This window comes from Artibeus jamaicensis, unplaced genomic scaffold (assembly GCF_021234435.1).
Source record: "Artibeus jamaicensis isolate MK-2021 breed Jamaican fruit bat unplaced genomic scaffold, CSHL_Jam_final contig_851, whole genome shotgun sequence".
NCBI classification, from domain to species: domain Eukaryota; kingdom Metazoa; phylum Chordata; class Mammalia; order Chiroptera; family Phyllostomidae; genus Artibeus; species Artibeus jamaicensis.
This window is the reverse complement of record NW_026521986.1, coordinates 16,935,922-16,948,297: the sequence shown is the minus strand read 5'-3', so window position 1 is coordinate 16,948,297 and position 12,376 is coordinate 16,935,922. Positions and strand designations below refer to the sequence as shown.

The 12,376-nt window shown below is 39.6% G+C and overlaps 1 protein-coding gene across 1 annotated transcript in view; it reads right to left on the bottom strand.

Annotated features, from left to right (window-relative positions):
* NRXN3 (neurexin 3) overlaps positions 1–12,376 on the bottom strand; it is a 1,496,747-nt gene that overhangs the window by 908,577 nt on the left and 575,794 nt on the right. The window contains exons 9-10 of the mRNA XM_053673404.1: positions 9,662–9,865; positions 3,620–3,646 (exon numbers count right to left, since the gene is read on the bottom strand). Coding sequence (XP_053529379.1) covers positions 3,620–3,646; positions 9,662–9,865 — 231 coding nt within the window. The remainder of the gene's footprint in view (positions 1–3,619; positions 3,647–9,661; positions 9,866–12,376) is intronic.

Below are 12,376 nucleotides of genomic sequence, written 5' to 3'. Positions count from 1 at the left end.
TGGGCTACAGGCACAGACTGGGCTGGCCAGCAAAGCTGAAGCAAGAGGCTTTTGCCTCAAGATTATGGCCAGTGGCTTCCTCTTCAGCTGAAACATCATCCTTCCTTCCCATGCTTTTCTGTCCATTAAACAAGAGTGGAACACAAAGCCTTCAAGACAGCTGTTTCCCTAAACAAACAACATCTTGCAGTAGGTAAACAGGAAAATAAAATAGATGATGTCATTCAGCATTTTACGTAACTGACTTTTCAAAGAATGAGAATTCAAAAAAAAAACAAAAAAAGAAAGAAAAATTACTGGAGAATTCTACTCAAACTTGGTTATAGCTAAAATCAGTATGCCCCTTCCACGGAACAAAAGAGCTCTGATGGCAACTTGAGCAGTAACACCCTGTGACTTCTGTTAAAATGACAGCCAGAGACCAAGCTGGGGGCTAAGAGGAAAACTCTCTCCCCCTCAAAGTTAGGCTACAAATCAATCTTATTTCTTGAACTCTCAAGATATTCTTTAACAAGTTGAACTATGAATTCGGATGAGTCCATGGGAAGAGATTAAGAAGTTCTAATTACCTGGACTGTTTTCTCTGCTAATTTAGTTGTACAGTCTTCTCAAACTTTTCCTCCCGAGTGCCAATAATACGGGGGAGAGGGGGGATAGAGAAGATAGACAATATAAAGAATGTGTCTTTGAATTTTTATGCTTCTTCTTAAAATTTAAGATTAATAAATTGAATAAGATTCATGCTTATTTGCATTCTTCTGCATAATATGTCACTTTGGTTTCAATTCCAAGTTTTTATTCCAAATTGACAATTAAAATTGACTTTAAGAACATGTATCATTTACATTATCCTGGCTACATATATATACTTCAACACTAAAGGTCTTAGATTAGTTGAAAGGGTTTTTGTTTTGTTCCATTTCTATTCAACCACTTTTCAAACAGTGGGCACTTAGTATTCTCTCTCCAGTGTTCTCACCAATATTAACTTCCCTATCATGTTAGACATGTATTGTGAAATTCCAAAAGTGATTTCCAAAACTCAGCCTTGGCTCTTTACCTAAATCTTGAATGAAAATCAGTTATACCCTTCCTACACTGCGATCAAAGTTGGGAACACATCTTTGCTACCATATTTCCTCTCTGTGCTGCTTTTGGTTGCTTTAAATAGAAAACTCCAGTCCAGAAAACCTGCCACTATCTGTGTCGTGGAAAAGAGTCCCTGTCTTCCCAGGAGAAAGAATTCTGAAACTTGTTTAATGATGAGTTTCCACGGCTGATCAGAGGGGATTAATAAGACAGTGTGGCTGGAGCACAATATCAAGTCCTGATATCCTGATCAAATGATTCGCTCAGTTTCCTGTTCTGCACATGAGTCTCTGAAGCTGGATACCAGATTCAACTCCAGATGAGGTTTTTTACCTTTGTGTTACCCATCCATTGTATTTCCTTCTGGAAACTGATGCAAAAGGAAAACAGAAAGCTTTCCATAGATATGCTACAAATTTTTTAAAGAAGTCAAGCACAAATGACTACATATTATAATGATTCCATTTCTATGAAGTGTTTAAAAAAGGCAAATTTATTGAAAAAAGCAGATCAATAGTTGTCCAGGGCTGAGGTCAAGAACAGGGATTAACTGCAAACTGACATAAGAAAAATTGGAGGGGGGGGTGATAAAAATGTTCTAAAATGCGATTGTGGTAACATTTGGACAACTCTATAATTTAATAAAAATCATTGAATTGTAGACTTGTAATGGATGAATTTTGGTCTGAATATTATACCTCAATGAAGCTGCTTTAAAAAAAGAAAACACCAGTCTTTAGAGAGAAAAGGATGTTTCAATTAGGCTTTTAATGATCTAAATACTACGAGAAATGTCTGGCTAATTAGAAATGTTTAAACACAGCCAAATAGGACATTGCTTAATTGAACTGAAAATGACAGCAAAACTAGCAGAAAGCACTCTACTTTAGGAAATAGTTGTTCACATAGATTTTTTTACATGTCTTCTTTTTTGTTAATTTATATTGAACATTTGCAAAAAAGAAATTAATACGGCTTTATTGCTTTGTCATCCTGATGATACATCTCCCAAGAAAAGTTAAGCTAGCTAGCTCTTGTGAAATATTTAATCTGATGAAACAAACAAGTTAATGAAATGTAAAAGTTGAATCATTTTGTCTTCTGAGTTTGTTCATACAGAAAGACCCTGGCAAAGAAAGAAGCAAACAATGCAGAGATAATTTATTATCTCTTTGTATGTTTGCAGATGTATCTCTGGAAAGAATGCAGAGATACATCCAACACTCAGTGAGGAGACTTATGAGTGTTAGATGTTCAACCCATCCAATTTTCTTCTCCTGGGTCCACAGGAAGACTACATTTCCCAGTTTCCTTTGCATTTAGGAGGGAGTCACGTTTGACAAATAAAATAGGTGCAGAACTGATGGATGTCAACTTCTAGGGAGGGCAATAAAACATACTGCATAAACATCCAAGCTCACTCTTTCCTCCCTATGGACACAGCTAGAAGAAAAGATCTCCAAAGTGAGGGCCCAGCTCACAAAAGAATCCTAGATCCTTGAATTATTTCTTTGAAGAAAGCTGACCAGAAGACCTTCCCAATTTGCACTGGACTTTGCCTGAACAAAGCAATAAAGTTTCTTTTGATGAATTATTAAAATTTGGGATTGTTCATTACAGCTAATCACCCTAATTACACTAGTTAGTAAGTTATTTAATTACCTTAATGGCTATAAATGCTATAGGACTTAAAGCATATTTCTTCCTTTCTTCCTTTTATCATCTAGGCGTATTCTTTCCCTGATACCTATTCTTCCTCTCCCTCTTCCTATTCTCCTACCTCACCAATTCCCACTACTGTTCATTTGTGAGGCAGAGGAAGAAATGCATGAGGCTACACCCTACTAAGACCCTTCACCTTATTAAGCACCTTCTGCAAGAACTGAACTATTTGAATCAGATGAAGTAAACGTAGTAGGCTGCAATTCTTCATTCTGAAGAGCCAGAAAGTGTGTCAGGTCTTCAGTTAGAATGTTGCATTAACACCAAGAGCGACACTGTGCCTGTCTTCCTAAAAGCAGAAACAAAACCTAAAACCAAATCAAACAAACAAAAAAACCCTACAGTGAGAAAAGCAAGGAGAGAAATGTCAGAGATGTCAGAGTTGGCAGCCACCTTCTGGGTCATGAACTTTGCTTTTACATTTCCTGAAGCTTTTGGTAGTGGAGAAGTGCATTCTGGTTGCTCTAAGGCTTTTTGTATGTCCCTCCCATCCCAGGGCTATTTTCCCCAAAACAACAGGTTACCATTTCAATTCATTTTCAAGTTGCTTCATTATCCAGGTGCCCTTTCCTCCTTTTCTGCTGTAGAGCAAATTCGAGGAAAGAAGACAGGACCTGCCCCCGTTCAGCAACCACACCCTGCCCTCGTCACCCGGCCCTTCACCTTGTCAACCCCAGCTCCCCCCAACTCCACAGTCAGAAAACAAAATAATTCAAACCAAAAACAGCTCATAAAACAGTAAACAAAATAAAGTCAGTTTTTCTTTGCTTTTTTTAAAGAACAAAATGAAACTTGAGGGAAAACTTACTGGAGTTACAGTTTATCCTGATACAGTCTAGATGGGGAAAAATAAATGAAAGATGAAATTGCATCCTTCAAGGTAACAGCTGCAGACATCCAAAAACAATCAGTCCACCCTTCCGGGGACAGACACACGCAAGAAATGTGGCCATTTTATATATATACAGAATACACAAGTTTAAGGGTGGGTGTATATGTACAGTATATTATTTAGTAAAGTTGGATACATATATATATACACACACACACATATATATACACATATGTATAGAGATATATACTGGTATACATATATATCCACAAGAGACACTGAGTATGCTTTTTATTCCCCCCAAACCCTACTCATTTAGATAAATGGACTTTGAATATTAATCTTATTAAACTTGGAAATTATTTAAAAATTTCCCCATCAAATGCAGTTTATAGTCTATTTCCACCTACAATTGATTTTCTTAAAATTTATCTTCAAAAGTAGCATCAACACAAGGTTTATACTAGTATTCCAAAGATGTATCATCAGTCTGACATTTTGTATCATTTAAAATAATCTGCCCATGAAGTTTCTCAGTGCAGTATTTAACCCTTTCTCTTTTTCTAAAAGCAAACTCCCTCCACCCTCTTCTTAGGTCAGGCCCAAAATGCTATAGAAATTTGCAACGGCAGACTTGCCATGATCCTTAGAGGTAAGGAAAGGGTTAACACCACCTGGTCATTTCCTGTCATAAAATGGCCACTTGCAAACAGCTAACCGCACAAACACCCATCCCAGATTTTAGAGAGGTGGGGTCGGGTGTAGGGGAAGAGTTGTGATGTTATCACAATTGGTTGTGTTGTCTGCTATTGTTCAAAGGCTCCCAGACCAACCCACTCATGAAGCCCATCTCTGTCTTCCTGCCCAAATGCTCAGACTGAGTCAAGTGCCTATAGCATTCAAGGAGAAGGCGAGACAGGTACATGGGCAGGAGGTCTTGGAGGCCTTTGACATCCTGCCTATTTCGCTCTGTGATCCTGCATCTTCAGGGGAGAAAACCTCTTTGCTTTTATTATTTTTTTTTTTTACTGGGGAGTAGAGGGAAGAAAGTGTGGCTAATTTTCTCTTGCTGGTAACCAGACAAGGTACTCCATGCCAGAGATCAGGGTATCATCTATCCTTTTATTAATATCTGGTTAGAGTCATAGACACACAGCATAAAAACTCTCGAGTAGAGTCAGCAGATATTAATAGGGGACTGGGCAGGATGGTTAGAGAAATGGCTCAGATTAATTGTTACCAAGCTGCCCAGGTGAACCTAAGTCTGCTTTATGATGGTGGGAATTCCAATGTCAGATATTAAAAGATAGCAGTAAAATGATAAAGAAAAGAAAGAAAGTTACAGGGGGAAAATACAGTTATAAACTGTGCTCTTCTCCTGCCTAAGGTTGACCCAATAGTTACGGAGGACTTGTCGAGGATAATGCCACCATTTGAATTTCTCAGATCACTTAAAGGGAGCAAGTTAAAGAAAGAAACAGTGGCAAAGGATAGTGAAGAATGCAAACGATGTGAAATCCAGACAGGAGCAATTTATAACACCCAATCATTCTGAGAAGGGAGGCAGGCAGCTTATTTGTTTCCCAGAAGAACATCTCTTGAGAAAAATCTGGGTTTGGTTTCGTGCGGTTAGGTTTGTCATGTGTCGTCAACCGCAACAGAAAAGTGGGAGCAAACAGCCCTGGAGCAACTGGTACGATCACCAGGCAGGGGAGGCGGTGCCCCAGAGAGGACTGGGAAGGAGGAAGGCAGGTAGGGAGGAAGGGTGGGGCTTCAGCTCCTGGCTGCTCAGACCATCACCCAAAGCTGGAAATGTCCCTTCCTGATGTACTGAAGGGAAAGGGGGAACAGGTGTGTAGGCGTGCTAAAGAGAGAAGGAGTGAGCCTAAAGCAACCAGCCCAAGCATTGTAAGCAAGGAGTGGTCCTCTCCTTTGCTCTCTGTGTAGCTGAGCATTTTATTCCTAGACCACCTGGTTTAGAAAAAGCAGTTGTGTTGGGTGCATCTTTCCAAGTTGACCCAAACGGCTACTTGAATTGAATGAAGTGTCTTTAAACCAATGTGAGGACTTGGAGCTTCCAAGATGGCAGACAATTGGCTATTTAAAGTCGAGAAGTGAAGGATTATTTTGTTACTTTACCTAGCCAATGAGTGGTTTGAGGAGAAAAATCTATCCCAGGCCCTTTTTCATAGACTCTGGAAGGGTGGTCATAATAGCAAAGATGTACTTTTTAATGAAAAGTGAATAAGGGAAATTAGCTTGGGAAGGCAATTTCCTTTAGATCTTTCTGCCATAGCAGCCACAGTTCTCTCTCTAACTTAGTCTTCAAATGGTGCTTGAGAGGTGAGTGTGTGTGTGTGGGTGTGTGTGTTATTCATTTTGTTTTAGTTTCTCATTTTATTTGAGTAAATGAGGAGAAATGATGATTTTTCCATACTGCAAAGTTTTGGGTTCCACGTGGGAGAGACAAGTGTTTCTAGGAGTTGTGTGTCTTCAGTGATACAAACAATACAGTAAAGTAGTCAGCAGCCCCAAGTTTCTAGAGAGAGAACATCTGGAAAATTGGAGTTCCATTAACCAAACTGCATGACACTCCCTGTGAGTCTCCACCACTGAAGAAGGGTCCCAAGCATTGGACTGCAAAGGGCCGTGAATGAGGGAGGCCAGGTCACACCAACAGTGAGTGATTTTTTTTCCTTTTTGTAGTTTGGCTCAATTTAAGCCAGGTGCTATGAAGTAAGGAAATTTCTCTGTGAATGTTTAAAAGGTGGCCATCATGAAAAGCAGTTAAAAGTCATTAAAACTGTCACATCATTGAGCTGTAGTGTTGACCTGTGAAGGTAACAGATAACCCATGATGGTTTAATAGTTTAGAAACACAGGTTCCAGTCCCAGCTCTGCTACCAACTTTTTATGTGAACTCTGAAAAGTTCAGAACTCTGAACAAAAAAGTTATATTCTTCTTTGTTTCACATCTATAAAACTGAGCATTAAAAATGCTTTTTTGATTTATCTCACCAAGTTATTGGGAAATTAAAATGAGACTTTCTTCTTAAATCTTGAAATGTACTAGAATAAAAATAATAAAATATTTGTATTCTATCTCTTAGTTCTAAGGGATCAAAAATGATTGATCAATTGCTAACACCTTTTTAAAATGTGCTGTGTGTAGGACACTTCTCGTGCCTGCCATGACCACACTGGCCTTGCTTCCAAAAGTAAGGACCTTGGAAAAGCCTCATCACCTTGACATTCGGAGATGATTACATTAGAGGAATATACACTAGACTTTTATATTATAAGCTTAGGTGTGTGGTCAATTTGCAATAAACTGGAATAGCCTTTGTGCCTGTGCTCAGAGATGCAGTTTAAATGGAGTGAGGGGTGGAAGTGACCATGTGCAATCAGTTCTTGGGGAATGCATGTGAATGCACACTTTGCTTGAAGATGTGCATTTCTTCCATAACCGAGGAAAGGAAAATATGAATTCATTAGGAAAAAAACTTTCATGAAGAGGTTTATTTAGAGATGGAGGAGATGCTTCAAACCAAGCATGACTATGAAGAGTTCCAGAACTCTCCCAGAAACAAGTTCCAGAAACGTAGAGTCAGTTCTCCTTGTTAGGTCTGAAAGGAAGTGAAATGAATTCAAACCAGTAACTGCAGTGAACCATACCCTCTAGAGAAAACCACAGTCACTATTGCTTCAGGAGAAGCACAGTACTCTCTAGGGAGGGGCTCTGTTTTCAGTAATGCGCCTCACCTTGGGAGATCTGCCCTTGACTCTGTGCCTAAAGAAGCCAAAAGGCAAAAGTAAAGTCTGTGTAAATAGCACATCTCCCAGATTTTAGTGAGAGGTTGAAATAGAGAAATAATGCTTCTAGGGATACGTACACAGGATCTATAACTATGTAACTGTGTGCGTGCGTGTGTGTGTGTGTGTGTGTGTCAAAGAAAAAGAACCTGTCCATCTTCTTCCTACTCCATTTTATTTACTCTCTCCCCCCATTTTTTCTTCTGAAGTGTGAGACCAGTCATAGTTGGCTTTCTAATCTTCACAAAACAATATCTAAAAAGAAAAAAAACTTGTCTGTTTTAAGGCCACATGTATTTCCCCAGAACCCTTTGGGACTGAATCATCCTTGTATCTGTCTTATTTGAAATAGATGCATAATTAAAAATTATCTTTATCATCTTTTTCTGTGAGCTATTAGGAAGTTATACTTTGGGGGTTTTTTGTCTTATTTTCTTAATCATTTTTGTTTATTTCTTCTGCTGTTTTTCAGAGGAGACAATCTGCTACTGGTTGTTGGTTTGAGGTAACACAGTCCTTGTTGGTTTGCTGAAGGTGGGGAGGACAGTGCAGGGAAGGGAAGGTGAGAGGGACAGGGGTATGCCAGGCCCTGCAGGCTGCTCAGTACACTCTGTTCTCAAGGCTGTTTGCTATGCGGGCCGCAGGCTTTGGGCCTTTGAAGGGTTGAATACCATCTTTTGATTTACCATGGCTGATGGTGGGGAGGATTGGAAACTCAAGAACACAACAGAGATCCAGCAAGAGAGAAAAAAACAAAACCCAAAACAACCAAACACACACATACACAAACAAAGAAAAACCAAAAGACACGCTGAACTCAAATGAGGTTGGACAAGAAAAAGGGCACAGTGTTGTAAAAGCTACGAATTGGAAGAACAGGAAAAAAGACATAACGAGCCACTGCTCAAAACAGTCTTCTGTGTCCTCAAGATTTTTAGGATTGTAACATAGGCATTTTGCAAGGGTGACCAGTTGATTGGGAAACAGACAAGACTGGCATAGATTCAAATCCCACCTTTCCACCAGGCCACCTCGGGTTTCATATGGTCTTGTGTCAATATGTCGATACATTTGCCCATTGTGTCTTCTCCATGCCTCCAGCAAGTCATTCCACTGAAATCCTTTTAAAGAAGCTCTGTATCCAAACATTCTACACACCCAAAGAAATACAGTCTTAGAAAGTAAGGAAACTGACTTTCTATTGAGTAGAATTAGCAGAAATACAGGGTTGATTTTTTTTCCTCCAAAAATCAAGAGGTCCCCATTCCCCACAGAAGGTCAATTAAAATCCAGTCAGGAAAGGTAAAAGCAGGAGAGAATGTGAGGCCATAGCTAGGGAATTTCCAAAGTATCTGTTACTAGTAATTACAGTGGAAAAACAGATCTTCTCCCAATAAAGCTACAAATTTGACATTATTATAATTTTTCAATACTAAGAAAAAAATGAAGGTTAGAGTAATTAGTGAGTAACAGTGTGAGGTAACAATCTTTATAAAAAGGCCTGTTAAATGATGGATAAAAATGTCAGGAAGGTAGAGAGGGATACATATCAGAAGCCACATTCTCCTTCCACAATGTCAGAGACACCAACTTAAGGAATTATTTCTCCAAAGCGATAATAAAATTCGACCTGAGCTCTCCACAGGGAGAAAGTATAGGGACCCCGGTGTCATCAAGGCCACCACAATTCCCCATTTGAATAGTCATTGTGGGGCCAGGGATGAGGATTCTTCAACCTACTCCCAGAGCTGTGAGCTTTGCAGCCCCACCCTCCCATTTTGCCTCCATTTCCTGCCCTATCCCTGCCCTCAGCTTTGACTGTTTTGAGTGGTGACCAAGGAGCTGGACTTAATGAGAATGTGATTGATCAAAAGATGGACCAAAGTAGCGTGTTTTACACAAAGCTAAACAGTTCCATAAAACCAGGAAAGGAAACTTAGAAAACAAATCATCTATTAAAAGAAAAAAAAACAAACAAACAGAAAAAAAAAACACCACTGTCAGAAACCAGAAATTGACATCAAAACCTCATGCAGGAACAAGGAGAAGGTGTTTGTTGCTGTTGGATTTTATCCTTGGTCTATTAAACAAGAGGTGAGCAGCTAACTTTCAAGAAACAAACAAAGAATTCAATCAAACCAATGAAAATCAGAAAAGAAAGGGAAGACAAGCCCAAACAGTGGCAGAGGGTACTTCATACGATACCTAGGTTAACCATGAGCTTGACTCGTCCCCCATCCAGCTCCAGACGCAGGGTGTCGGCAGAGTCCCTGGAGGTGGTAGCCACCAGCAGCCCATAAGCTCGCTGGGACATGAAACGGAAGGACACATCCTCTGCCTCGGTGTGCATGACCATGGGCATGATGATCTTCATGTACATGCTGCCGTCATAACTCAGGATGGATGCCTCTGCAGAGAAGGATGGAGGAGACTGTTAGGGTGAAGGGTGTCAGTTTACCTTTGCTTCCAGTGTAAGTAGAGCAGGATGGAGGTAAAACCAAATCTGTAGACAGGTGACTTGAGTTTGCTAGATTTCCACTGCCACTTTTAAGAGACATGACCTTCAGAAGACCATTGAAACTCCGAGGTTCTATTTCCTCAATGGCAAAAGATTAGTATATTGCAACTAGCCCTACTATGCTCACAGGTTTGTCATGAGTACCAAATGAAATAATGGATATGAAGGCAATTTGCAAAAGTACAAGTGCCCTCACAACCCGTAATAAATGCATTTCTGTCATGCTACAGATAAAATGAAAGTTCATTAAATAAACTTAGAATCCTGTAAGTACATTTAATGAGGACAAGAAGGAGAGCAGCAGTTAATAAACACCACAGCAAACAAGTAGATATTTGTCAGAGGACTTCTAGAAGGAGGAAAGAGCAGCAGTACAACCTGGTCCCCATCATATGCCTATGGTCAGGCACTGTAAGAATTTGCTTGGTCCATTCAAAGATTGATAGAGTCAGAGTTACAACAAAAAAAGCTAATGACACCCTTCAGAGCCAGTCATTCTACTTTTATTCAAATAGCACTTCTAAAGGAAGAAACAAACTCACTTTTGTTTGATCCCTTCTGCAGTCCAAGCACTTTGGTTATAAGCTCCCTCACTACTTCCCTCCCCCAATAAGTTATCTCAATCAAAGCTATAATGTGGATCTATTTATTCCTACTTTCAAACAGAAAATCCAGGCTCTTCAAGGGGGATGTTATCATCCCCAACTCATACAGCCTGGATTTGAACCCAATAGATCAATACCAAGTCCAGGACATGTTTTGCAACAGCATGTTGCTCGAAATGTGAATGTGTTTAGTCATTCACTTAGCAAACATTTTTAGAGAACACAGGGAGAGAATATCATTCGCATTCCTAAGAAACCAATCTGTCATTGAGCTCAGTATCAGGAATTGAGTAGGTCCTTATAAGATGTGTGTGGTTGCCAAATAGTTGCTGCCTACCTACACGCACTGTGGAGAGTACACAAATGTAACAGCTAAGGCCCCTGTTCTGAAGAGAGACCTGGCCCCTGCAGGTATCTGTACTGGAATATAAAAATAGTTAAATGACACAGGAACGATACATCAGTAAAGGCAGTGGCATTCAGGAGACAGAGGCTGTGGCATGCAGTTGAGTAGATAGATAGGTAGAGTCTAGGCTGATCTTGGGAGATGGGTAAGGTTTGTTTTAAAGAAGGGATGGCATCAGATTTGATAGGTAGATAAAACAGTACTTCTGTATACATAAAAGAAAGGAGGATGCTCAGATGATAAATTATTCAGCTTAACAGAAGCATCTAGCATGCTTTGATAAATAGTTAGCAAAGATAATTTGAGATGGGAATAAAGTCAATGGACTTTGGCGGGCACTGGGAATTAAGTGAATGGTCTTAGATTTTGAGCTACTCTGATGTACTTATTTGTGATACTGTGTGCCAAGGCACTCTTCCAGGTGTTTAGGACATGGCAGTGAACAAGGGAGATGAACATCTTCTGCCCTCATGCATACACCAAGTCAAAACAGGAAGAGATCAGGCAGACCCCAGGGACAGTTCTCACAATTGCCTGCATCATTGTCATCCCCCCCATGCTACTGACATAACACACAAAAGTCCATGAAAGGCAGAATAAATGCACTCATTGCTGGGAAGCAGCCATCACCTAAGCGATACCCATGACGTGTTAACAGCTGTTCATTACAATTTGAAACCTCTAAGGGATCGCAGATAAAGGTGTTACTGTTGCAGACACCATTTCCATAAAAGACATGTGATAAAGTTCTATTTTTAGATTGGAAGCATAATCTAATTTTAACACAGGCTCCAGATGTGAGGGGGGAAAAAACTGTTTTATCTCCTGAAAGAGGAGAATCACAAAAAGATCAATAATGATAGCTAAAGTTATTGAGCACTTACTGTTTGCTTGGTGATGTCTAGGACATTACATGCATTAAAAAGACATTAAATTGTCACATGGGCACCATGAAGAAGGCAATATTATTATTATATTTTATAGGTACCAGATCACACAGCTAAACAGTGGCAGAGCTGGGAGTCGCACACAGGCAGTCTGATTCTTTCTGCTGTATACTTAGCCTTCCTGTCAAATTGTCAGAGAGCATGATGGGAGCACACCATGTTTCCCGAGAACCCACAGCCCATCTTTAATGCTTCATGGCAGAGTGTGGTGTTCTTGCGTATGTAAATACATATGTCTATTTCTGTGTGTGCACACACATATACATACATAGATACCATTATTTAAATTTTATATTATTTATAAACACATAAAATTATATAAACATAAATAAAACATACATTTATAAAAATATATTATATATAAATATGCACAGTGCTCACTGTCTGTGTAATTATGAGCACCACTAATCATAACTGGGTACCATCTACTGTGCACATGCATAT